The following is a 27,764-nucleotide window of genomic DNA, read 5'->3' on the forward strand; positions in this document are numbered from 1 at the left end:
AACATGTTGATCAAAATGTATTATATTGGTTCTATGTTAAATTGTCGTACCCTCACAAACATCTACATCATGACATATGTCATTACATGCACAATGGTTGAGACAGTTATTTACTAGCCAAAAGCTAGTAATTTATAAGATGGCGTATTAGGGCCATTGTTGGTTAAAAAAAAGGAACCTCATCACACCTCAGATGCTGCTGCTTGCTATGTACTATACCTGCAGTAATGGATGACCTTATCAAATTACACTTTATCGGATTTAGTAATAAGCAAATACTCGTGATTTTAGGGAAAAATTATCCAATTGTCATAAGCATCCAGACTTTGAAGAGATATTTCCATGAATTGGACCTATTCAGAAGAAAACAACATAGGACTACTGATTTGGATGAGTATAGCTTTGGTGAAAATGTATTACTTTCTTTCTTGCAAATTTGTGATCTTATGATCTGGGAAAATATCTGAGTCAAATATCTGGGTCGTTTTCTCGCAAATTTTTAAAAGCGGGATCTTTGAGTTTATGGGGGGTGATCCCGGGAGTATGGAGTTAGATTAGTGAATGATTGTGAATCAGGTTACATTTATTTGTGAATCATGAAATACATTTGTGAATCGTGTTACATTTGTTTGTGAATTATGAAACTAATCTAACTCCATGCTGGAGTCTCATTGTATGTAGATCTGTCCTTGATCAAATCACACAGACAGACGGACAGACAGACACACACACACACACACACACACACACACACACAGATTCCTTGCATTATAGCAAAGATATAGGCTGTGTGTGAGAGTCTTGTAGCCTTATCAGCCATACACACACACACCTTATCACTCCATTTCCTCACAGAAGGTTTGCAAAATAATACTGGGGCATTATACAGTACCCTTCAAAGGTTTGGACACATTTTACCATGTGTCCAAACCTTTGGCTGGTACTGTACACACACAAACACACACATACAGATACACACATATACACACACATAAAGACTGTTTTAATTCTGGATGTATTGTACCTCTTATTTAATGCTTCTAAGATGCATTATTAGCCTGCCATTTTCCTCCTGGTTTTAAGCTTCAATAGCAAAATTGTGAAGGTGACACTTTGGCACAGCATATTGATATTGTCATTTATGCAAATGACAAAAATGTACTTTGGGTGTGGCATGTGTTATTCTAACACACATATGAACCAAAACAATTACCAGTAATACTAAATAAGTATTATTGGTAGTTCATTGTTTACTTACAATAAGTAATTGTAGAATTGTTTAGGGATGTATTATATAGAGTACTTTTTACTGACTTTCAATGCAACTCAGTGACCTGGCCTAACCCTGAGCCCCTCTTCCACTGAGGCTGGTGGGCTGATCCAGCCCTCTAGGCGCTTGGTGTGAGGGTCGTCCAATGCATCTCCTCAAACAAAGGAGAATGAGCCCTTTGTTTACCTCCTACATGGTTGACATATTTGAGATGGTAGTGACAACACTGCAAGATAGGGGGGTCTAAGCAGCCATTCATATCCAGTTTCCAGAGTATAGCTGGAGACAAGACTCAATTCTCTCTATTCAGCTTATAGTTTGACACAGAGATGTTTCTGTCCTGTAGGCCTATGTTTTTTTTGCATGATTTGGAGTTCTTCACTGTACTTAAAACCAGTTTCAGTGGTGTATTTCTTGCTTCAAGCATGTGTTCCATGGTTCAAGTATAATAACTTAATTCACAAAACTGCACACCCAGAAAAAAACATTTTGTGAATAAGAATATCACAATGGATCTCAGAGATTACAGTTGCCCTACAATCATATTATTGTAGTGTACACTGTATGAAGCAACAATCATGTAGTAATGCACACTTGAATATCTTTAAGCACAGGTTCACAAGGACAACATACTTTAAATTTAATTTATTGCATTTAATTTAACAAAGATAAAGTAACAAAAATGTTGAAACCCATAAAGCTTTCCATTAGTTTTTTTTTTCTCATGATAAACTATTTACAAAGGAATATTCAAGTTTGGTGATAGAAACTGTACAGTGTCATCTATCCACAGGGGGTTCAGGAGGAATGCAAGTGCCAAAACTGTGTGTGTGTTTGTATGTGTGTATCACTGAGGTGCTTTAAACCATGCGGTCCTGGGCAACATTTGTGATGTTACATTAGGTCATTACATGTTTTTTTATTCATTAAACATGTTCCATAATTAGTTGTCTGAGTTTGAAATGAAACAGGAAACTGAACAAAACTAAATATGGGCCCCCAACTGTGGAAATCATTGACCATGTCATTTCCCCATGTTTTTTTTAATGCATCATACATCAAAAAACAATAGGAAAAAAAAAAAACCAAAACTTTCTTTGGAATCCTTGGTAGCTTAGTGCAGGTTTCTGATATTCCTACATGGTGTTTGTAATATTCCAGAAATCCTACGCCTTTTTCATTTTACCTATCAGAGCACTACCATTCTCGGGGTGAGTGACTCCATTGCTTGTGCAGTGGGAGGTACCATTGCTGGTGCCATTCTCTGCGTGCTTTCCATTGCTGGCCACAGTAGATCCATTGGTCTTGCCATTGTGACTTTGCTTCTTGTCCAGCTTTGGCAGCCGTTTGCCTTTAATGTAGGCCTGGTACCAGAAGTTGGAGAACAGAACAAAGAAGAAGGTGCCGTACACCCAAATGAGGTGGATGAACAAAGGGACCTGATAGTCACAGCTCTCCATAAAGTAATACTGCGTCACATGGAGGGAAACCAGAACAAACTGAACCTGTTGGATAGGAATGGATCCAAATATTAGTAAACACGCACAGACACCCATACACACACATACCTGATATGTAAATCAAAAGCTCCATATCTTGAATCCAAAGCAAATTTGGACCGAATTTAATAAAGAGCTGTTATTTTAAATTGCTGACAGACAGGATTATACAATGAATTGCCATTAGAACAGAAAACAAAGGTCTTTATGGAGGACCTAAAGAAACAAGAAATGAATAGCAAACAGACACAGAAAAATCCTACCAGCTGGATGGCAGTCATGTACTTCTTCCACCAGAGGAACTTCTGGAAGCGTGGTCCAGCAGCTGACAGACCATAGTAGAAGTACATGATGACGTGGACAACCGAATTCACCATGGCATGGAAGGAGCCCATTCCCCCTGGGGTAAACATTTACATAGAAGAAAGGTTAAGGCTAAACAGTGATAAGGGCGTTTCTGGTCATTCATTGCAAACATTACATGGCAAATTATTTACTGAATACCAAATAAGTAAGTGATTCATGACCTTTAAGAGTTTTATCTGGAGAACTATTGTGGACTCACCAGGAGCATAGCTGACACCCCACCACCAGGTCCAAGGCATAAAGGAATGGTGGAAGATGTGCAGGAAGGTGATCTGTCCATGCTTCTTCCTCAGCACAAAGAAGACCTAAACCAAGGAGAGAAAAGTTTATATCCAACAACTAGAAATATCTAATTATATTCTAACTATTCAACCTGAAAATCTGTTGCCTTACTGTGTCCATGAGTTCAATGAGTTTGGAGAAAAAGAACAGCCAAGCCACTCGGACCATCTAGTGAAAGAAGAAATGGCATTAAAAGATAACATACTTTGGATATAATTAATGGTATTAAAGGTCAAAAACACTATTTGAAAGAAAGAGTAGGTGAGAAGTAGAATGCCCTTGTGTGTGTGACCCGGGACTTTTGACTTACTCTTAGTCCTTGGGGGCTGTCAGAATAATCGCATGGGTCACATCTCCAAGTGTATGTGGTGGCCCAGCCAGACATCAGAAACTAAAGGACAAAAGGACAAACTTAGTACACACCTCTAGACAGACATGCTCCAACCCTGCAGAGATGCCCTGGAACAGTGAATCACATTTGATCTGCAGTCTCCATCCAATTTGTCATTCTAAATTTGAATCCTTTAAAGCGTACTAGTATCCCACCTCATAAACAATAAAGACAGACAGTGCCACAAGGGAGAAGTTATAGATGATCATGGCCTCCTTGAGTTGGAAAGGCTTGCGATTGGCCATGAAGCGTGGCCCAGCAAACAGCACAAAGAACAGGTAGCTCAGCAATATGGCAGACATGTACACTGGATTCTGCATCATGGGATAAACCTTCAATCGCGGGTCTATAAAAGAAAAGTTTTAAAAATTTATCTCACAGACATAATGGTTCTGCTGAGAATACACATTATATATATATAAGATACAAGTACAGTATGTATGAATATTGAACACTCACCAGTTCCTGCCATGACGTAGTCGTATACCTCCATGATTCGAGAACCTATGTCCTGCAACATTTTGAATTGCTTCCCCTTCTATGTTCTGCTAAAAACCTGTGGAGGAACACATTCATTAGTCAATGGTGAATGCTGATACAGTGTCCTCAATTTATATTAACTGATAAAGCTCTATCAACTGCAACTATTTTAATCTGGTTTGAGACTGCTCTGTATTTATAGCAGTTGAACTCAGACGTGAAAATGTGTTTGCTTTTAAGGCCCCTTATTCAACAATAACGTGATGTAATGTTGAGTAATAAACCAAGATTACGTCTTAATCTCACTCAGTTTCATGTGGTGTCTTATTGTTGGGTTTGTGTCTCCATGGGTTGGGTCTGTCTCTGCTAACCAAAAGGGTACAGCAGTCAAAGCCATGGCTGCTTATCACTGATCCAATAAACCCCACCCTAGAAATCCCCGAATGCAATCAACCAGATCCAAGTTGCTCATCAGACGTGTCCTGATGCTGGAGCGAGGTTCACCAGCGTACCTCGATCCCACAGACCAGAAGCAGCACCACCCTTAGTTTGGTACCACAAATGATGGTACCAAAGCCAACACAGGCCCAGAGGAAGACACACTAACTCCTCCTCTTCTAGCTCTACCCAAATGACCCTGACAGAGCAAAGAGACCAATTCAAGATTGAAACAAAGGGAAGTTGAACTATTTGTCTCCAGTCAGGTTTAACAGTATGTGGCTGGGTGTAGACATTCCTGACAGTAGACATGTTTTTACTGGAAAGGAACACTGTCCTCTGGGGACGAGCGTGGATATAGAATTGTGCAGTAGTATGTGGAAGTGTGGAACCTATCTTGACCAAATCTTACTCTATCAATTATTTCAACTTCAAACAGTACTAAAGCTGTTTAAAAAGTACTAAATACTTTGGGGGCAAAGTATGAAACGGTGTGCGTGAGTACACACTACAGGGTTTCCCGCAGAAAATGTGTTAATTAAGGTGGTAGGGGGTGGTTTGCAGTCTGACCGGGGGGCGTTCTGCAGAGAAGGGAGACTTGCGTTGGTCACGATTTGGAATGGAAGGGAAAAAACAGGACAACGGCCGATATGTCGTAGTTATGACGTAGTTAAGGCGGCAGGCGTGTTGCTTATGCGGCCGCCTTAACTGAAAAGTGCTGTGGGAAACCCTGCACTATAAAGCAAGGTGAACAGATTAGAAAAGCTACTATCTACAGTGTTAAAGGTTTCCCATCCTTAAGAGTACACTGCCACCAACCCTAAGTCAACACCATTAAAAGGTAATAATACAGTGGGCTGGAATGGGACAGAGGAGTAAAGGCAACCGGGACAAAGAAAATGGTCTCTTGACTCAGTATGTAGAAAACACAGTTAAGGAAACCACTAATCATGGATAAGACAGGATAATTTTCATGTTATTGATTTAATTTGCACGCAAACTAGCACCTTGTCACGTGAAAACGGTGCGCAGTGACAATGAGTAACTGATGGCTAATATTAACCAATCTAAAATCTGCATTAAATGTTTAGAACTAAAGATGAAGTTTAATTGTTTTTTAACGTCGGACAGAACGGTGGACCAGTCACTGTATCAGCTCACAGCAGGCACATGGGTAGTAGGCTAATTAGCGAAGTCGCACCATAACTATCAGGCCTATTTGCACTTGCACAAATACTCCTAAATTAATTTTGAGGTAGCACAGACACAATTTCGGGAGCATATGCAACCAAAATGGTCGCTATTTCAAGCTCTGGTATATGTGAACTAAATACTGTAGCAGTGGTGGTAGCGGGGGCGATTTTAGGATCAGACCTTTAGGGGTGCTCGGCCCCCAATGAGAATGTGACATGAATACAGTGCCTTGCTAATAAATCCCTTATTTCACTGGATAACAATTAATACATTTATTTATTATTATGCAAAATATTGAACTAATGAAAAAACTAAGGATGTCCCTTAATTAATTACCAGTATAAAATGATAAATAACAATTATTTGCTATTTTTATTATTTTATTATTATTTTTAGGGGTGCTTGAGCACCCCTAAAAAGGGTCTAAAATCGCCACTGGGTGGCAGTATTTAAAATGTGTGGCGATTAGACTTACCACCATGCTTAACTCCAAATTCCATCCATTGATTTAAATGCGCCAAATGTTACCATAAAAAAGTGAATATTTCATAAACCATACAATGGATCATAAAACAACAGCAACACAATTGGAAATAAGACACATTTTTTCACCTTGCTTGTCTACATAGTGCAAAACTGGGAGAGGTGTAGTTGTGGCTTTATTTAGGGTTAGACTAGCAGAGGGGTTATTGTGAATCAAATTCATCTAAAAAAACAAAGCCAAGAAGAAGTAAAGAGAAAGACAGGGGCATGGAGAAAGCATTCTCAGTCTTATCAGTCCTCAGATGATGATGAGTAAAATGGAGACAAAGCAATGGTCTACCTTCACTTTTCTAAGCAAAGCTATTTGAATTCAGAAATGAATGGGGGAAAAAAATTATTGGATCACGCCATGATCCAGTGATTTCTTAAATTACATAATTGGTCTATCTACACTATCTATGTAAGACACTTCCTTTGCAAAAGTTTCCTTTTGGCCTTAAGCAATATCAGCCTATAAAAGTGGACCCTCAGGCTTCTTTTGATTTTGGTCACATTATCTTAGAGATTGGGACATTCCTCTACCTGGTGAGATGACTTTCAGTTCAGTGACCTAGATCTCGAGTGGCACATATAACAACAGGAGGGGTATCAAGTTCAGCTGCCATTGTTTCGATTCCATGTGTGATTGTGCAGACATTGCTGAGCAATGCGAGTCGATACCCACAAACTTGTGTGTGCTAACAGACCTAACCAATAAAAATGGGTGAAATCTGTGAACAAAATTCAAGAAGTTGTTTTGTAATATTTATTTTAACATATATGAATGTATTTACATTGTAAATATGAATAATTTATCCTTTATGTAAGTGTATCACCAGAGAAGGTCAACGTAAACTCAAGCAAGGCCATTCATAAGAGGGAATGTTCTGAGGCTTCTTAAAGAGAACACTTTGTTTAGTCTCAAGGGAGGGGATAGCACAGTTAACCATGTCAGCATTTTGGGTGCACATACATTTTTTGCATGTACTTATGGGACAAATAAGTTGTATTCGAAACTTAAGGTTCTGCAAACTACATTTGTAAACTGAAAAAGTACTTTGTCAAGGTCTTTACATTTTTTCATTTTACTCATTTTAGCAGATGCTCTTATCCAGAGCGACTTGCAGTAAGTACAAGGACAGTACAGGGTGAAATGCCTTGCCCAAGGACACAACGTCATTTGGCAGAGCCGGGAATCAAACTGGCAACCTTCTGATTACTAGCCCGATTCCCTCACCGCTCAGCCACCTGACTCCCTTAATTGTACACATAGAAGTTGCTTGTAGTGAAACGGTAGGTAGTGTGTGTGTGTGTGTGTGTTCGTGTGTGTCTGTGTGTGTCAGGAGGATAGTCTTGTGACTAAGATGAGCCTAACTAGGGAAAGGAAAACACTGCATTGCACATCCTGTCATCCTCATCCCAATGCACCAGGGAGACCAGAGAGGAGAAAAAGAAAGCCAGGGACAAAGAAAAACAGCTATCTGATGGAAGTCTCAGCTGTGTGAAGAAACCTACTTATGTTAAACATCAGGGGGAAAAAACCCTCTCTGGTTGCAATTAAGGAACTGGTGGGAAAACTCAAAACAACCACAACTAAAAATAGAGTATGGAAAACAACATGGATGCCATCCCATTCCATCCCAACAAAACCATCCAACATGACTTAAAAGTATACATTATAGGATAATGATTGTTTCTCATTGCATAAATTGTCTTCACACTATATCAACTCTATAATAAATGGCATGCTTCGACAGACTTATCTTAAAAATTCAACAAACAAAAAAAGAAAGTCAATTTATGAGTAAAATTCAGTCAAAACATTTGGAAAGTCACTGGCAAGACATTCAGAGGAATTTCCTTATTGGTTGTGACTACAAAGTCAGCAATAGTTGTTCGCAGGCAGACCCAGGAAGATACCGCCTCTCATCACCATGTTGAGAATGTCACAATGTCCATAAACTGCTCTCCCTCAAATGTGTTAAAAGGAAATAATATAGTACAATTTGAGTAGTCATCTACTCAATCAATTAAGCCATCATTCGTTCATGTACACACAGTATTTCACAATACAGTTTCAAACTGTGCAGGAAAGGACTGAAAAGTTAACTCCCTACCCTTTGCCCTTCCCCCGCCCAATCGAAGCAACAGGCCACCCATGTGATCAACTACAGTATCTCTATTCATCCGCATCCTCCCTGTAAACGCTCCAGACACTGAAAACCCCAAAGTATGTAAGATTGTGGGTCCGTTTGGTCTTGGGGAGTTTGAATTTGGGTTCTTTCACCTATTTCTCAAGAAACCTCTAACAATCTTCCTGTCCACCGCCATGCACTAAACCAAACACACACCAGGCACCATGATGACGAAGTCGCTCTATTAACCCTCCCAGGGTAAGGTTTCACTGAGGAAAGGGTGGGGAACATCTCACAAGCGTTTGTTACGGGAGTCCTGTCAATGGATCATGGAATAAAAATAGAGTGCCCTCGCTCACAAGGCTGGAGTTAATGATGAACGAACACACGAGAAAAAAAAAAAAAAAACTGCCAAGATCCCATGAGACAAAGACAGACCGTCAAACATCCATTTTTACATGATAGTCTGCAGGGAACTTGAACCCCCCTTCCTCTTATTTCCCAAACTAAATATTTAGAACAGGACTAATTCTATCCCTGTAGCCACCAAGGGACAAACCCAGAAGATTAGAACCGCTAGCTCAACAAGTAGCAGGATGTGACAAGGGGTGAGTTTCCAGAGAACTTGAGTTAGATAGAGTAGACTGACTTACCTTTCTGTCTCGGTTGAAGTTCTTCTTTATTGTCAGAGCACGCCAATGACTGACAGCCTCAATGCCAACTCCTTGTTCACACCAGGGCAGAGCTCTATGTAGCTTGCTAGGGGAACAGGCCAGGAAGGCAGCGGAGACAGAAGAAGGGAGAGATAGAGGAAGACAGAGGGAGTGAGAGAGAAAACGGACTGTGTGACTGGTACTGGTGCTCTCCAAGGCCCCACCCTCCCTGACTCACACAGCGGATAAATAACTCGAGGGGGAGGGGGGGACGGTAGTAAGGGAGAGAGGCAGGAAGACAGAGCCAGAGAGAGAGTAGTATGTGTCTGAGCATGCAAGAGTGCAAGTAGGTTGAATGCTTGTGAGAGGGAACTGGCTTCCTATTTCAAACTATTAGGTGTGGGTAAAATTGAGGAAGTGCTTGGTGACTTGTTGGTTTGTAACCACTGCACTCGTCACACAGAAGGGAGTTGCTCCTGCTACTCCACCAGGGTACATACACCAGACTACAGCATCGACCCTGTACATTTTCTCCGGGAGCTGGTCGATGATATTGTTCACCCAAGCACCAGGCAAGAAATCAGAGGCGACACAGTTATCATGAAGTGGGCCATTGTTAGGCCACCAACCGGCTCTCTACCAAGCCAACACCCATAGAGCAAAGCTAACATCTATTTATCCTCCTTCTGGATACAGACAATCCATGTCAATACAAGATAATATGCATGGAAATGGTCATCTACCACTGACAAAAACATCAGCAGAACACAAAAAATGAAGTGTGTCATCAAGTGACAAAACACTTCCCCAGGAAACTACCACATTTGGAACAGCTGAAAAAGTCGATGGCAGTTGGTGTGATGCATGGTATCATTTACATATCATGTTATTGTTTACTTAAGGCTGGTTGTTAAATGTAATAGCTGGCGGCAGCAGGACAATGACTCCTGAGTAATAACTTATACTAATATCACTCTAGGTGTGAGTACATGTACATGACCTAAGTACATGACCAAAATAGTTTATTCAGACTTTTCAGACTTTTTTTTTGCATTTCCAACCCCCACAAAAAAAAAAACCTCTTTAAGGTGAGTGGATCTTATTGTTTACGTGTTTCTTATGTTTTGCCATTATTTCGGACCAAATAGAGGCTGGTTTTACCGGTTGCCACAGTATAGTCCAGGGGACAAGGGTGGAAAGGAGTGTGTGTTTATAGCAGGCAGTTCTCTCACTCTCCATCTCTCTCCAGCTGTACCAAAACACGCCTCCTGAAAATAGATCATGTTTATGCCGCCAACTTTATATATATATATTTTAAGTATTCCCCAGGTGTGACAGCATTGTTCCTTCTCACAAACATCAGAAGCACAGGGTTCAAAGTGAGTACGGAAGGATGAGTCCGTTAAAGGTAACAATGGAGTGTTAATACATCTCCCCTCACTGAAACCAAAGATAAAACGATTTGGCACAACTCGGAAATGTGATGGGTATCAAAAGGCACTTGGCATTCCATACTCTAAAGTGAACGAATGGAGTGAGGTCACAACAAGTCGCTCTGGATAAGAGCATATGATAAAAATGACTAAATGTCAACTACAAATAACTAATGTTGATGATATCAGTTTGTTTTGTCATGCATTTCTGGATACAATTTTATGCGTAATTTTTTTTAAATATATATATATATTTTTTTTTAACGATGTATCGGAATGTCGGTTTTTTAAAACACCAAATATTCGTATCGGTATTGGCCTTAAAAATCCTTTATTGGTCGGGCTCTAACAAGAATGGTTGAATAAAAAACAAAGTCAACCCTGGGGCTGTCAACCAAGTTACAGTAATCATCGACACTTACTTTTTCAGGGTTGACAAATACTGTATATGTAAATGCATAATACAATTGGTCAACCTTGTTACTTGTAAATATTGTATTGAAATTCCTACAAGGTGACTCAAATTTGCCAAGTTTGGAACTTCATTGAAAGAATGGCAGTCAAGGGGGCATTCAGGAGGTTAAGAAAAGTATGCAGTAATATGCAAAAGTGGTTTAACATGACAACACAGCATCCTGTAAATCTACATAGAATCCTTAACATGTGAAAAAAGCATGCCACATACTGAGATGTGAACGCTTCCAGCGTTTCCTAGTGACCAAAGCACGGAACTATCTGTTGTATGCCCTGGCCCTTGTCCTTCAGCGTGCTTCTGTGTCAGGGTGTGGGGTGTACACTAATGGATACACAAGCACAGCACGCACGTCTGTGGAAATCTTTACCCGCATATGCCACCAAAGTGTGAAGACTCATGGACCAGAGCCTCCCAGTCTTTTTATCCATTCAATAGAACAGCCTGTAAATCAAATCTGGACTCTCCAGTTCCAGCTCTCTTTCAGGGTTTTTTGCCTTCCATATCAGAATGAAAAAGGCATGCTTAATTATTCAGATTGGATGATTGACTTGGCCGGACAAAAAATGACCACTTTGTGGCCATCAAAAACGGATTGCTCGGGCAGTAGCAAGTTGTGAGGTGTTGTATTTGGTTTCGTCTGAGAAGATAAAATATTTCTGTACGCTTCAGCCTTTGATTTGTTGTTGGCATCAGCAGTGAGGCTACCGTAAAGAGAAGTGTGTCTATTACGTAGGTATGTTATGCAGCATAGCATGTGCATTTCCTTTTTCTTAATCTCTACTTCCATAAAACTTTGTTCCAGATCTCCCAGGCTTTTGTAACCTATAAACTACCTTCATAATGTTTTTCCAAGTTTAATAGTGATTTGCATTGCGCGTGTAAAGTGAGGTTTGTCACTGTGTTTATCTAGACTTGGATAAATATATGCCTACAACCTGGAAGGTTTTCATCCCAATAGGAAGTATCCTTCAGTAATCCAACATAGTGGTCTCCCTTGGCCTACATGTAATTTTTCATAGTTAAGCTCTGCAGTCTTTCCTGTAGTAAACCACAATGTTTATTTTGGCATGCCCATGAGTTTTGCAATGTTCCTGATTGATTATTTCAATTTCCATGCCTGCCAAATTGTTTAACATTGACAACAGACTCCAAAGACAAGGCAAAACCTAAACTCACAACTAGACAGCGACAATGAAAATGCCCTAACATTTTAGCTTTATAAAATGTAAGGGCATTTTATATGTTATAACTATTTACACTTTATCCTCACAGTCATTGGCTGAGAACAAGGAACCACAATTGCTCTGGAAATTGGTAAGTCCGGCTTCACAATGTGGGTAAATAATAGCATAATGACCAACCAATCATGAGCCCAACAATACGAATGAGAGTTGTGTGAAAAGCAGAGCATAACTATACAGAGATTAAGACAACCTAAATTCACTCGGTTGAGATGAAAGTTCACCTACTCAAAAATACAAAAAGTTTGGAAAGATGCTCAGCATGGATTATTATGTCTATAATAGCGTGCAGGGATTTTGCAGTGGCTGTCAGTCCATCCTAGTCTGGGGTCTCAAGTGTGCCTAAACAATGCAAGCCAGTTGAACCATTGAACTCAGACAGAGGTTAGGGGGATAGTGGCAGCATGGTATGTTCTGTATATGTTGGAGCCAAAAGAAACCCTTTGTTATATTAGCGTTTACAGCACCCTCTACAGGTCTGGAGAGTAATGTCCCCAGAGAGGGGGATGAATAAAGAGGTCAGGTGTGGCTGATTGGAGGCAGCTTCTACTCACCTTCATACTTACTATAGCCTTTATCTTATCATTTATGTAAAGATTGATTTCACTGTGTTCTTTTTTTATATGCAAACCCCACGGCTGAAATAAACCTAATATTATATTCACCTTCTACTTCTGTACAATCCTTTTTGGTTACGACTTATAGTAAGTACAGGGACATTCTCCCGAGGCAAGTAATGTGAAGTGCCTTGCCCAAGGACACAACCTCATTTGGCATGGCCGGGAATCGAACCAGCAACCTTCTGAATAATAGCCCAATTCCCTAACCACTCAGCCATCTTACCCCCGGTTGCTGGCAAGGACGGTAAGTAAAGGAAAAAGTTCACTTAGTCATTAAAGTGTGACAGAAGCTCAATACACCTCAAATAAATATGAAAAAAATAACGTTAAATAACTTTCCTTAGTCTCGTAGTCAGTGTCCAGCCAGCAAGGCCAGAGTCCCGTGGTACTGCAATCACTTCTGATATGTTTGCTGGGGAAGGCGACGCCATCAATAAAATTGTTTTATTGCTTTATCTTAACACTGTTGGGACATTATTTGCCTACATGCTGTTCTGCTAATGACATGTGGGGGTTCACTCACAAAGTATTTCAGCTAAATGGTCCCCATTTGCCCATGCTGTAGGTAAAATGTCCAGGTCGTTTGCCACCAATTCACTTCTCTCTCTCTGTCACTCCTTTGAAATATCCAAGTGGCTTTTATTACGCATGGCAAAGGTGTGCAGATCACAACATTCCACAAAAGGAAGTTAGTGTATTGAAGTGCTTCCCATTAGGAAAGGCATTTTCATGTCCCAAATAGTCTTAATATTACAACTTGAGACGCTCACAACATTAACTGAATGTATATTGTCTTAGAAGGGGGCTTCACACATTATGGAGTTATGAGCCAAGTCTAATCCCTGTCTCCTATGAGCGACCCATCCAAAGCTTCACTCTGTTTAGTTTCAAATGTTGCCATATAAAAGAATCCTCTGCTTAGCCTGAGTATAACAATAGATGAATGACGTAACCTCTCGTAACCTCTCGGATCAAAGCCGTTGCCATTTACATGGATGGCATTCCGTTCTATAAATAATTGTGTTTGATTGAAATGTTGAACTTTCTTTAAACTTGGTTTTGGAAATAGTGTAAGAAATATCTAATGACGAAGCCATTTTGGAGGAGCAGCACTGCTCTAATCCGTCAATCTTCCTCCTCCTGCCCAACCCATGACTTGTAAAGTCTACTCCTTAGCAGACTTTGCAGAAAACACCAGAGGAAGCCTGAAAAAAATCAAATGACCAGAACATGACCCATTTGACAGCTGCGATACCCAAGGGCGGGATCACAATTTCAGCCATTGCATCATATCAAATCTAAAGTGCTGACTACAGAACAACAATTTTAAAACTACATTGACTGTGGTGTCACACCACAACTCAAAGACATAGCATGTATGAGGTTTTGTATGGACAAAAACTATTATTCAAATTAAAGCAAGCCAGCAAAACTTACAAGCAACTCGTTTCAGAACTGGTTTTAGCATCATGGGATAAGAATGTGTCAAACATCGCCCACTCTGTGCTTACAAACTAAACAAACACTTTCCAGGAAACCCCTGGCATAGGCACGTTCTCACAGTATATTTCCAATAAATAAAATATTAAATGAAATAAAAAATTCAAAACAACTTCTAAATCAGCACTCGAATGTGATGGGTCTAGCCTAAAACAACATGCTTATGCCTGACTGCACATTGGGGTGTTGTGGAGTACAGCTCTGACCTTTAGGAGCAGACTAACTACACAGGCCTGTCTGCATTCATCTCTACAGTAACACTCAACACTGGTCTCACTCTCTCCCAAACCTTTCAATATGGGCTCCATATCTAGAACTTTCCACTGAAATATGCAGTCGATTCTAATTTTGAGTTTTCCCAGGAATGTCTCCTGCATATCACGGGACAATTTATAACACATGTCAGCTGATATTTTATGAGTTGCCTCTATCCTGCTGCTGGGTATGCCAGCAGATAAGAAGGACATCCCAAATGTAGTGACTCAAATTAAGCTAACATCTAAGCTTTCCTAGGTGACAGGGCACAGAGTTAATGGATTGCCTGTCTGGTACACCATGACCAACACACTGCAACCCTGTTGGAAGATTTTGAGTCAACAATGGCCGGGTTTCCCAGATTCGTTAAGAAGCTCTTGGCGTTAAGAGCTTCTTAACAAATCTGGAAACCTGGCCAATATCAGCTCTTTATGAATCTGACAGGTGCCAACTGTCATGTCTTCACAAACCCACTTCATCCCCTTCAATTACAGAATTTACGCCATCAATAATACTAAACATCCTGTTCAGATAAACCAAACTGAATACTTGTGCCCGGAGGTGAACCTGCACACCCTTGTTTTCTGCCAAATCTATGGCACAGGAGCACCTGGACTTAACACAATTTCATGACACGTGTTTGATATGAAAATTGTTATTTTGGGTCTTCAGCTTTGGGTTACACAGTCTAGCTTAAACTACGACAACTTACAGTCACTTGCAAAGATCCTTCAGAAGCCACTGACACAAGCCACTGACCAAGAGATAACCTGTATATTGAGTATGTAAACAATCAATCCTTCATGTTTGCTTTAACTTCCAAACAACTGAGCCTGTCACCTTGAGTCACTTTTGCATGGGTCTAAAACTTGTTTCCAAAATATGTAGCATATATACACAAGACTATTTTAAGGCATTTATAATCAAACTAGCATCCATTCAAATGAAAATATATATTCTGTTACAGTTTTTTACAATTGCTTTGACAGTTTTTTCAATACCTTTAACAAGTTTTCTAAACTCTTAACGCAACAACACACCTACCACACACAATTGGCAAAACTGTTAATTTCATGCTCAAAATCACACATTGTAAACTAAACTCAAACACTAATTGTCATAACACAAAAATATACTAAAAATGACACCATGTCTACCAAACACTAACACACGTTCTCTTTTCACAGTAACATTTAGTCAATCATAGCACAATGTCATAAAAAACACTAACATCAGATGGAATTACAGAAACTGCATTCATTTATGCAGGTATGTGTCAGGTCTCACAGTATATGGATTATAGATTGTGTTTGCAATGCAGTTTCTTTTGAAGCCTCTACATTTTTGTTTTGTTGGGTTTAGAAAATGCATGCATTTTGTTTCTTTTGCTGCAGAAATTCAGAACAAAAAATGAATGACGATGTCAGAATAGCTTTATAGAATGTATGGTTACTGTATTGAAAAAAAAGAAGCCAGAAACATAATTGCTGCAGTAAAGGCTTCATTTGCAACAGGACATTACTGCAAGAAATATGCAATATAACTGCCAATTACCCTAGCTCTGGCCCTTCTCTGAGCGCCACCACACATTCTAACTCCTCTCCCTTGCCCTTGTCCCACTCCTCTCCCTTGTCCTGGTACTTGTCTTCCTCTCCTTCGTGCAGGTATTACTGTACTGTATTCTTACTTTCTTCGTGTTTCTCTATATTGGTTTTTTTCCACACAAGATCAGCACAAAGAGCTCCACTTTGCAGTATATATACCATATAGTCATGCGATTGAAAGAACCTCAACACCATAGTGTTTCCTAGTTGGGAATCAACTGTAATTTATAGTATTTGCATAACTTCAACCAGCTTTTTCTCAGTAGCAATGGAATAAAATACAGGGGATATATTTGTGTTTCAATTCACAATATGAACAGCTGTTCACTTTGACTTTAGCCAATAAATTAGGTTTTGAACATAGTGTTATCGGTTCTGACATACAGTGTTAAAGCATTGGTAAATTGGTCCGTAAAAATCGATTGTTTTGGTCTTGGTGGAGCTTGTGTGTAAAAGAAGTTCAAGCATTTAAAATGTGTGTTTACTCTATGCATTTTGTGTCAAAGCAACAAAAAATGTGTTAATTGTATAGCCAACACAGGCGGATGTTCTGCTAACTGTGTCAAGAGTTTAGAAAACTTGTTAAAGGTATTGAAAAAACTGTCATAGCGATTGAAAAAAACTGTAAAAGGAACCTCATTAGCGATAGGCAATGGGAGAGGAGTCAAACCTTCTACACACTTCCCTCTACCTGTCAATGGACACCCAAACTAGCAAGAGCGCGAAGTTCAGCACCAACACAGAAACAAATATACAGTAATATTTGAAAACACTTTCAACTTGTTCATAAAAAAAAATAACACTACGAGAACAATTGATGACACTGTAACTTCTAGCGTCCGTGGGCAGAGCTTAAGTTGGTACTATTTGTGGGAGAAGTCTGAGATGTCAAATCAAGGTTAAGTGAGATAATAGTGCAGGATAATACTGCATATTTTGATCGACACTTTCAAACAACCCCGTCTTAACTCTGTTACCTACCGTTTATCACGCAAACTAAAAGCACGGCTTCAATCTTGTGCGCTCACTGTAAAAAAAAGGGCACAATGTCGCTTCACTATAAATTTAGTAAATAGTCCACATCTACCCACCTGTGTCAAAACGTTTAAATGGACAATGGTTCAAACGTGAACCTTTCCGTGCCTGTTCCTTTTCTCCAACCATGTGTTTTGCTGGCTCCTCCTTGGTGAACCTGGATGATGGAGGGCGGTCGGGAAAAGGTTGTCTTTCGGGGAAGAGCCTAATTACGCTGGCAAGTAGAATATTGTGTTTAATTCTTTGCATAATGAACTGTAGTGAACATCAAAAATATTTTAGATGGTGAAAAAAGTATGCCAGTGTATCCAAACTATTCGGTGATATTGGCTGGTGGCAAAGGTCATAGCACTTCTGGAACTTCTCGATGTCACTTTAGAAATGTTCTAGAATGTTTACCTATGGAGACACCTTAATTGTTTTTAGCGACGCTGCAAAATGTAAAAATAAAATAAAAAATGGGTCCAGGCATATCTAAATCTATCCTTCTCGAAAAATTTCTTTTTCAGCACTTGAAAGCGACACATTTCGTTAGCAATAAAACACAAATAAAAACTTCAACAGCGTAATCTCAATGCTGATTACGATTTGTAATGCTAAAAGTAGCATTTTCTTTCTTTCTTTTTTTCAGCTTCATGCACATGCAACTGACAAATGAAGTTACATTAATCTCAAAATATCATTGTATGGATAAAATTAGACAATAAGATTGGAATTACTTTTTTTGGGGGGAAGACTCTTTTGTGTGTGTATGTGTTTTAAAACCCCCATAGTGATTTCTCCACTCATCAATCCACAGGCAGGGTGCTTTACATGAAGGCCATGGTTCGATTCCTGCATAGTCTTCCTGCACTGTTGGCTTTGGGACATTACATTTAGTCATTTAGCAGACGCTCTTATCCAGAGCGATTTACAGAAAGTACAGGGACATTCCCCCAAGGCAAGTAGGGTGAAGTGCCTTGCCCAAGGACACAACGTAATTTTGCATGGCCAGGAATCCAACCAGCAACCTTCTGATTGGTAGCCCGATTCCCTAACCACTCAGCCATCTGACGCATGTGTCAGATGGGTCAAAGCTGTCAGATGGTTCAGATCTGAGCCATCTGATATGTTCTAATCCTAACACAAAAACATGCAGAATAGGATATATTGCTCTCTTTCCCTGACCAAGACATAGACATGACCACTTGGAATTTGTCCCCTGGCACAACTGAAAAGGGTGCCCACTGCTCATGGATGTGGAAAATGCAAATATTGAACTTCTTCATTGGACAATGTGGACAATGTGTGTCATGCTGTAAAAAAATAATAAAAACTCTTCAATCCTGGTCTTAATTCTTTCTTGCCAAAGTGTTTTTTCATTATTTGAAGGTAAATCCAGGCTATTTTGAGCACTTTCTGGTTAACAAGGTTTCACTGTATTATTGATGTATTAGTGCCTTTTAGTTAGTACTTTTTATTAGTTCTTTGAGGTATGAGTATGATTATTGGCCGTGTTCATGTATCACAGAGTGTTTAAGGAAGCCCCTAAATGAAGATTCATGGAACATGTTACAATACATTTTTACATGAAGGGGCAGGCCAAAGCTGAGATTGGGATGTGTAGTTACACTTTTAACGTTGAAGGAAATAAAGAAAACAAAGTTTGGTGCAGTAAGAATGCCTGTCCAGCAGATGGCGTAACATTGGTAGATTTAAACCAGCCCTGAACCATTCTTTGACAGTTTGCACAATGAAGATCTCCCAAGGAAGGGAATAGTGCAATGAGTATTATTATTACACATGGTGCCATGCTATTCTTGCTGTTTAAGAACACTAGTGTTCATGAGAAGTTCTCATGGCTGTTAACCACACTCTTTTTTCCAATGTTTTGTTTGTTTGTTTGATCTATGTTGGTTGTTTAGTTAGCATTACTATGTACATATTCCGTAGGAACTCATGTATTTTGAGTGGTGCCTAAAACCTTATCTTTATTTATTTATTTATTTAACTATAATAGAGGCAGTCCCATACCGGCGTACACTTTCCTGGGAATCTGTAGCCTGCTTTTGCCCCACCAGACTCCCTGTTTATCATCCTCCAGCCAGGGTCAGCACTGCTTTATCTCAAAGGTACAGATGGGATTTACTGCTATAATGTCAACTGGATGTCAGCTAACAGTCCAGGTTCAGTAGCCATAGAGAAGAATAGACAATACATTGACATAAATGTTATCCACATGGATGTTGGAGAACGAACAAGGACGTCCCTCATCACTGCAATAGATTCCATCTAATGTTTTATACCATGAATAATTTGATTAGTTGCATGCTGTTTGTTTTCTGGAATTCAAAATGCTATTTTGCCCTCACTTTTTGCTGGTTCAAAGTGGTTCACTTTGCCATGTTTGTTGTGGAAATGCTATAATTAGCCTCACAATAGTCGGGCTGTACTCTTAAGATAAGTAACAAACCAAGAGGAAAACATTGACAAAAAGGCAGGTTTTTTTTACAGTAACCAGTGTCTGTTCCTGCAATGGCTTTTTATGGATAATATATGGGATTGTTTTGCTTAACACCATCCCAATGTCTACAATGCCTTGTTAAGATGAGACAGTCGACACCCTTTCTTATGGAGAAAATGAGAGAAAAAGGAGTGGTAAGGATCTGGGGTGAAATGTTCCCGCCCCTAGAGGAACCTCCTCTGTAGAATTATAGGTCCTTCAAGTACACACCCACCCACACCACATAGACAGTTACAGATAGACACACAGAGACTAGAGGGGCCTACCAGACAAAGTCAGGATGTGACATCATTTACAGGAAGAGAAGCCAAACAACTTTTTTCCTTTACTTTTTGAGCCTATGCAGTGTTGGTTGGTGAAGTTGGAGCCTTTACGTCTGTCTGACTGGGAAGGAGCTTACAGAGGAACTGTGAACAGATCTGCTTTTATTGTAATCTTCAGGGATTTTAAAGTCAAGGGCAGCAAAAGAGAGATTCTCTTTGGCGTTCCAACGACTTTCCACAACATTCCAAGCCCTCCACTCTGGGATCCTAGCCAGGTAATGGGGAAAAAAACTATTTTCTTACTTTGTTGCACATTTCTGGTGCTGTTTTCTTTGTATAAGTAAATGTTTTCCCCTCCTCCTCTTTTGTGTAGGATGCTTAAAGAGCTATTGTAACTCCCCAGTGAGGAAATTCCATAGTATGAAAGTATGCATGCTATGTAAAAAAAATACAAAAGTATGCTTTCCAGTTGGCCATGCCAGTGCGTGATCAGACATGCTTCAGATTGACATTGTGGGGACTTGAAGTAGGGGACATGAGTCTCGTCATGAAAAAGTAATGAAAGAAAAATAATTTTGCCACATACTATCTGTGTGTGAGTTTTGCAAATTAGCTCTGGATTTTGTAACACAGCAACAACAGATTTGACTGCTTAGTTTTCCTAAGATCTTGCTTCACATTAAGAATTTTTAAGTTACTCACCCACACCCCACGACACACACACACATACATACCACCGCTCGCAAACACACACATACACAACCCTCCAGGGGTGAAAAGTAGGATAAAACAGCTTGTCTATGTCTACGTCTTTTCACATGGGAACAGAAATCTGAAGGGTTTAACCGCACATGCTTCAGAGGAACAAGTCCAGGAAGAGTTGAGAGTAGTTGATTGTAATGGGACATGTGACACAAATGCGGACATACAGCAGTCTCACATCACCACTACCACTGAAAGTAACTTGGAAGTGATGGCAGCCGCAGTTTCCGATCCAGAAATTGCAGTGCCTCATTCTCTAGCTACTGTGTGGTAGGCCTATGTGTGACTGAGAATTTGTAGTTGTAACTCTTACAGAGCTTTAGAGACCCAGCTCCCTCCCCCATTTATCCCTTTAAGTTGTTCAACCTTTTCCACTGTCTATTAATATTTGAAACCGTACAAAAAACCTTTAAGTTATAATAATTAGGCCTATACCTTTAAACATTTTCACATTAGTGTTTGTTTGTTTTTGTTTTTCAGAAGCCAGAAATGCACTTGTATGTTTGTGTGGAACATTTATTACTCTAGAGAGAATGTCAAACCCATTCAAAGGGTTTTAAATCCCTAATTAAATTCAGGACGCTGCAATGATCTTCGCTTTATCTAGCAGGTGGCTAATCGGTAATGTCATTTATCCACTGTGTTCCCTGTGTCATATTCGCATGAACAATAAAAGCCTGCAGCTTTGTCCATGAGGGCTAATGTTATGGTTAGTCTTATGCTCGGCCACAGTCAATATTGTATCTCTATAATAATGATAGGAATCTGTGTGTGTGGGTGTGTGTACAAATTAGAATGGGTTTAGTTTCCCATTATCCTCTTCAGAACCGGGCACTCTGCAAAGTTCATATTCAGCATATGTCCTCCTTATAATCGGAGTGCATTGCCACAATTGACATTGTTTGGATAAGCATTTTGACATCAAATAATGAACAAATAATTTGTTGCCAGTTTGGCTTGCTCTCTTCGCGTCCTAGCCCATTCACTCTGATTGTTCCTCCGGTCAGCGAGTTTCCTACGAATATCTTGAGAACCGGGCACTCTGCAAAGTTAATATTTTGCTGCAAACCAAAAAGGCAAATAGGAAAACGCAACGGCAACAGTCCGTCTGTTCAATCAGGAGGGTCCGTCTTCTGTTAGATAGGCCCTACCTTTTCCGTCAGAAGTTAATGTTGTTGTGTTTTCCTATTTGCCGTTGTGTTATACCTTTTTGCCGTTGTGTTTTCCTATTTGCCGTTGTATTTTCCTATTTGCCGTTGTGTTTCACCATTTGCCATTGTGTTTTGCTATTTGCCGTTGTGTTTTGCTATTTGATTATGTTTTTGCTATTTGCCGTTGTGTTTTGCACTTAAGGGCCACTGTAGATCACGCCCCCTAATATGAGTACATCCCCCAAATGAAAACACTCCCCCCCATACAAGTCAACTCCCCCCAAATCGCATTAACACGAAATACTTTGGCCTAAGTAGCCTACTATTTGCTTCATTCTTCGATACCCAAATAAATGTCCTGGTGCACGTAACTCTGTCAGGCTATTGCATTTTGTACTTCTGTCGATCAATTTCTTCTTTCTTGTTAGTTAGCCTACTGCATCCAATCAGCGCTAAAGTGTAGTACCTACCCTTTCCGTTCAGAGTTAACGTAATGTCATTTCCATTTGGGGGAGCGTGTTTTTGTATTGGGGGGAGGTGAACAAGTCATCTGATTTGGGGGGAGTTGACAGGTATTGGGGGGGAGTGTTTTCATTTGGGGGATGTACTCATATTAGGGGGCGTGATCTGCACTTCAGGGCCACCGTACAACACTAAAAGAAAGTTGCACCCAATGGCGATGAAAAAAGCCCAAAAGTGTGATTGAGCAAAATAATTCATGAGATAGTGAGCTAAGCTCACAGAAAAAATGCGCAAGCAGACAAATCTTTTCCTCGCTTTTAAAAATTGGTTTTCGAAGATACAATTCTAGGCCTGTATTCCGCGTTTACATCCACTTGCAAATGTTTTTGAACCTAATTTACCTTCATACATCAGTCCCTACTCAGATAATTTACACCAATCTGACCATGGTTGTTGAAATAGTGCTGGGTCTTAGAGTAGCTCACTGTGTGATCTCGGAGGCATTTAAATGCTGCTTCTGGACTTCTGAGAGTCTCCCAGTCACTCAATTCCCTTTAAATGTTTCTGCTAATCTGATTTCACAAATTCATCACATTATGTCTATTTTCAGGACCAGATGGTCATGATGTCTAACAGAACACACAAAGCTAGATATGCAGTTTGAATTTTTATATTGTAAATTACAGCAATTTTTTTTGTATATTTTCTTTAAATTCTAAATCCACTTAGTATTGCTAGTTTATGCACCCTTAGTATAGTGATACCTCATATTTAAATTTGTAAGATTCCTATAGTTTAATGTATGCACCTTCCTGCCAAAGCAAATTCTTTGTCTGTGCAAACTTTCATGGATTCTGATTCTGAAATCTCATTCACTTCCATAGTTTGTCCACTTTTGGTTGGTCCATTTTTCTCAGCACATTGTGTTTATTATTTGCCTTTGTAAATTAAAATTGCTGTGTTCTTACTTTTCAGTTATGGTTTCCAGATCCAGTGGTATTGCCTCAATCTGACATGTTGATCAATTGGGCACAGAGTGGATATGAATAAAAGCATCTGACCTGTTCTGAACTTTTTTTTTTTCTTTCAGAGTAATTCACTAAAGAGTTCAACTTAAAAAGTTGGTGGAATTTGATCAAATTAGGCAATGAGACCAGACTAATTTAATTGCAGGAACCACACAAATGCTCACAGATAACACACACACCCTTAAACCATACGCTATAAAGATTCCTCAACTTCAAGTCCACGATTAAGACACTATGGCTTTGTGTCTCGGACAAGTGTTTAGTAAAGATAAAACGTTCAGGCCTCGGAAGAGGTTTGAACCTGGAACCCAGCGCTTTGAGCTGTACAAGAAAGCCCAGGCGTCTCTTAAGTCGGGTCTGGACTTAAGGAAGGTGGTTCAGCTACCGGAGGGGGAGAGCATCAACGACTGGATTGCCGTGCACGTAGTAGACTTCTTCAACCGTATCAACCTGATCTACGGTACGGTCAGCGAGTTCTGCACGGAGCGCACCTGCCCTATCATGTCCGGGGGTCTTCGTTACGAGTATCGGTGGCAGGATGGGGGTGAATATAAGAAGCCCACCAAGCTTCCAGCTCTGAAGTACATGAACCTGCTTATGGACTGGATTGAGACACTAATCAACAATGAGGACATCTTCCCCACCAGAGTAGGTGTGTGACTGAACATCCCTTACTGAACCTTTTGGTGGAATAGATGTGTTACAAATGATTGTTGGCTATTATTCATTGACTATTCATGAACAGCAGATTTAAGAATATAAATATTGTTTGTTGTGTGAAAACATGACCGTGTCTACAGTTGATGAAACTCTTCACTTTGTCGGACTGAAAAGCATAGACAGTCAAGTATTGCACTCATGCTCGTGAAGTGGATGCCAGAGTCTGCAGCTTGTAGACACTACATCATGTGAACACAAAGCTGCCAATCCTGTTCCATGCTTGCCAACAATGTATTTTTAATTGATAGTCCATTGGTTCAAATAGAGGTTAATGAAACAATACGAGTGACATTTAGATGAGATTGAAAGAGGGGCCTTGTTTATATTATATAATCCGATGCCAGAGACATTGGGCCCCATGAAAATATATTAAAATCTCCTCCCTAAAATACATTGATCAATCATGGCCATGTTAGCCTTATTCATTAGCACTTTTCCGTAACTGTTTTCCACTATGTTGAGTCACCCCTGTCCCTTGTTAAAGAATCGTGATAAACACCTGAGGACATTTCATTCAATGCCAAGAGAACAATATGTTTTGCCCCCCAGGTCCCTTCTTCATTTACCAATCTCTGATGGTTCCCTCCTATTCCGTTGTAGGTGTTCCTTTCCCCAAGAACTTTCAGCAGGTGTGCAAGAAGATCCTGAGCCGTCTCTTCCGGGTCTTTGTGCATGTCTACATCCACCATTTCGACAGCATCTGCAGCATGGGGGCCGAAGCCCACATCAACACCTGCTACAAACACTATTATTACTTCATCTCTGAGTTTAGCCTCATTGAGCACTCAGAGCTAGAGCCACTGGTAAGAGACGGTACGGTTAAAGGGTTGACAAAGAAGAAAATTAAGAGGATGACAGGCAATGTGGCATGGGTGTGGAGATGATAAGAAAACAGCTTGTGTATGTGTGTTGGGGTGGGAGGTCAAAAGGTAAAAGCAGGGCTGAGGTGGAGAAAAGGAGGATGAAAGGTCCATGTTTAGGCAGTATAAAAAGAAGGGAGCATTTTTTGGAAGGAGAGGAAGAAGATACAAGATTATTGTATTACTTTTACATACTATAAAACGTCCACTATAACACGATTATAACAGAGTCTCCATTTGGGCAGAGCACTCCTCTTTTTGGGTGACCAAAATAGTCTATTTGGGGTGTGCTTGCCTTCGGCCAGCACAAACCATCGTAATCTCACATATATATTTATTATTTATTATTATTGTTTATTTTCGCGCCCCTAAGGCTCAGTCAATATTTGGACTACATAGACAAATGTCAAAAGGTTTGTCTTGGTCGCGATTGCGTTGGTTCTATTGGGATTTATGTACCGTTGCACGGTTTAGGTTTTAATTAAGTTTTTGTGGCAAAAGTTAAGCTAACGGTGGCTAACTTGCTAGCCACAGTCACTGACGCTACTGACGTCTCTAACGTCACGAAATATCACGTAACTACCTCTAGCAGAACATTAGTTTAGCAGCTCGTTAACTTCTGGGAGATAGCTAGGCTAACTGCTTTACTGCAAGGGAGCTGCAGAAACGCCACAAGCAAATAGGACAGGGTGATAACTATTTACGAATTTTACTTTGTGATATGAAAAACAATATATGCTGATATAAGGAAGTAGTTATATCTACTTTCGGAAACAGTAGTCTACTATTTCACTGAAGCATTAGCATCATGACATTAGCCTCTGTTGTCTGGGCAACACATACTACAGCGGTCTATGATGCATCTGTTTTCAATCGTTGAAATAAACATTCCTCACAATTACATTTTTGTTGTAGGATTTATTATGACATTAGATTACAAGTAAACGATTTGTTGGTGAAATTATCATTACCTGTGGTTTCAAACCAGTGTAGCTCACTGCAACGCTGTACTGTAGCCTAGTCTAGTACAGTAGCTAAAAAAAAACATCTCCACAGCTGTTTATAGTACAGCCTACGTAGGAAGTCAAATGGCACATGTTCGGCACTACCATTACTTAAATCAAAAGTCTTTCAATAGGTGAAACTATCTGACTAGTGACTACTAACCTGAACTTCATTGCCACAGCCTAAACTTCAATCTGTTCATGAAAATAATTCATTTCAGCCTAGAACGTGCAACGGAAGTAACGTTAAATCGAATTCAACCAACGCAATTGCTACCAAGGCAGTCTACTGTTAGTAGTAGTTGTAGCCTACAATTAACCAGGGCAGCTTCTCCACACAGCAGGGCTATATCGCATTTTGCCTTGTTACTGACAATGATCGCTACCACTGATATTTTTATGAATGAGTGATTTTCCTCCAAATAAATGTCAAGCTTATTTACGTTTTTGGGGGCATATTTTCAGTTAGCAGATGGTACTATTTGAATCACGATTCCTTCTGAGATAGCTGCTGGTAACGTCTTTGTTAAAATAAGCTTCAAAGGGGGTTCTTTATTATTGAATGAATGCAATATGAGTAGGCTAAATGCCTGAAAATATTACGAGAAGGGAAAAACTTACAATTACGTTTAAGTCATAGAGATTAGGTCAATTTTTACACCGGTCTGCCAAATGTATTCGTTTTGATTCAACTATGAGGTTGCTGATCACCATTACCTCTTGCAGGGGAAATTAGTAGAGAACTATTTCATTCTACTCTTCACTCTTAGTATTTTGAGTTGTAAATGAGCAGAAAAAAATATGCTTTTAAATCTATGTAATCTTTATAAATAATAAGTAGGCTATACATTTTAATATAAAATATACAGAAATGTAATTTAAATACGGACCCCTGCAACCAACGCAAGTAAGCAAGCACACCCTACAATTTCCCCAGAAATTGTACCCTCTCTAGTTAATATTGGGTATGCTCAGGATTTATGCAATGTCCTGAATAAATGTTGCCTACTATGTTTTCCTTATTCGAGACTTAATTTACCTGCATAATTTATATGAAACAGGTAATGTTATATACATACTTGTGTGTTTCTTATGTTGCTACAAATTGACAACAGTCTCCAAAAGACTATAAGCAAAGCTTGACATCCAGCTTTCTAATGCATGCCCTAACAACACAAATGAAACACCTATTTACTGAAACGTTTAGTAGCTGTAGGGCCAATTATAGTTTGTCTGTTTTTTGCTGATGTCATGCTGATGTCTATATTTGTTGTGTTTTTTGTCCCATCAGAGAGCAATGACAGAGAAGATATGCAACTAAACATATTGGACAATGGCGTTTTCATCGTTTTAGCATTCCTGAGCCCTTCAACAGAGCAATAGCTTCAATAACAACACTCAAACCAAGAAAAAATTGTTTTTACTTGAGTGTTTTTTGGTGTGAAGTGGTTGCCTTTTGTGCAGTACTGCATGGTTCACAAACTGTAAATGTTTAAGTGAGTAGTATAAGCTGAAGTACTGTCCGAATCTTTATTTTGGTGCTATTTAAAAACATGACTAACTCTTCCTTTTGTTTTTTTGCTTTAACTATTTCCAGATTGTAGGCTACTTATATTTT

The 27,764-nt window shown here is 39.6% G+C and overlaps 2 protein-coding genes across 3 annotated transcripts; one reads left to right on the forward strand and one right to left on the reverse strand.

The window, feature by feature from the left end:
- Window positions 1–1,900: 1,900 nt before the first annotated feature.
- On the reverse strand, window positions 1,901–9,408 carry elovl1b (ELOVL fatty acid elongase 1b). The gene is made up of 8 exons (XM_084692799.1): window positions 9,231–9,408; window positions 4,268–4,364; window positions 3,964–4,154; window positions 3,728–3,808; window positions 3,529–3,585; window positions 3,335–3,440; window positions 3,033–3,169; window positions 1,901–2,775 (listed from the first exon to the last, which is right to left on the reverse strand). Exons 2-8 carry the CDS (start codon window positions 4,326–4,328, stop codon window positions 2,437–2,439), a joined length of 972 nt encoding a protein of 323 aa, XP_084548925.1. The 5' UTR covers window positions 4,329–4,364; window positions 9,231–9,408; the 3' UTR covers window positions 1,901–2,436.
- Window positions 9,409–19,428: 10,020 nt separating this feature from the next.
- mob3c (MOB kinase activator 3C) lies at window positions 19,429–27,739 on the forward strand. Of its 2 annotated transcripts, XM_084692713.1 has the most exons (5): window positions 19,429–19,504; window positions 20,338–20,434; window positions 23,625–24,214; window positions 24,883–25,085; window positions 27,438–27,739. In XM_084692713.1, the coding sequence occupies exons 3-5, from the start codon at window positions 23,797–23,799 to the stop codon at window positions 27,465–27,467; spliced, it is 651 nt and encodes a 216-aa protein (XP_084548839.1). In that variant the 5' UTR covers window positions 19,429–19,504; window positions 20,338–20,434; window positions 23,625–23,796; the 3' UTR covers window positions 27,468–27,739. The 2 variants fall into 2 exon arrangements, with proteins under 2 accessions (XP_084548839.1, XP_084548838.1); XM_084692712.1 differs by lacking the exon at window positions 19,429–19,504 and having other exon boundaries at window positions 20,148–20,434.
- Window positions 27,740–27,764: the final 25 nt, after the last annotated feature.

The sequence above is a fragment of the Hypomesus nipponensis genome, chromosome 26 (genome assembly GCF_054491055.1).
Source record: "Hypomesus nipponensis isolate SF chromosome 26, ASM5449105v1, whole genome shotgun sequence".
NCBI lineage: Eukaryota > Metazoa > Chordata > Actinopteri > Osmeriformes > Osmeridae > Hypomesus > Hypomesus nipponensis.

Coding starts and splice junctions, on each gene's coding strand:
- elovl1b (XM_084692799.1), bottom strand. CDS start 4,328: ATGTTGCAGGACATAGGTTCTCGAATCATGGAGGTATACGACTACGTC. Junction 3,809..3,963: donor CTGTCTTTATTGTTTATGAG/GTGGGATACTAG, acceptor TTTGTCCTTTAG/TTTCTGATGTCTGGCTGGGC. Junction 2,776..3,032: donor ACATGACTGCCATCCAGCTG/GTAGGATTTTTC, acceptor CCTATCCAACAG/GTTCAGTTTGTTCTGGTTTC.
- mob3c (XM_084692713.1), top strand. CDS start 23,797: ATGGCTTTGTGTCTCGGACAAGTGTTTAGTAAAGATAAAACGTTCAGG. Junction 24,215..24,882: donor CATCTTCCCCACCAGAGTAG/GTGTGTGACTGA, acceptor ATTCCGTTGTAG/GTGTTCCTTTCCCCAAGAAC. Junction 25,086..27,437: donor ACTCAGAGCTAGAGCCACTG/GTAAGAGACGGT, acceptor TTGTCCCATCAG/AGAGCAATGACAGAGAAGAT.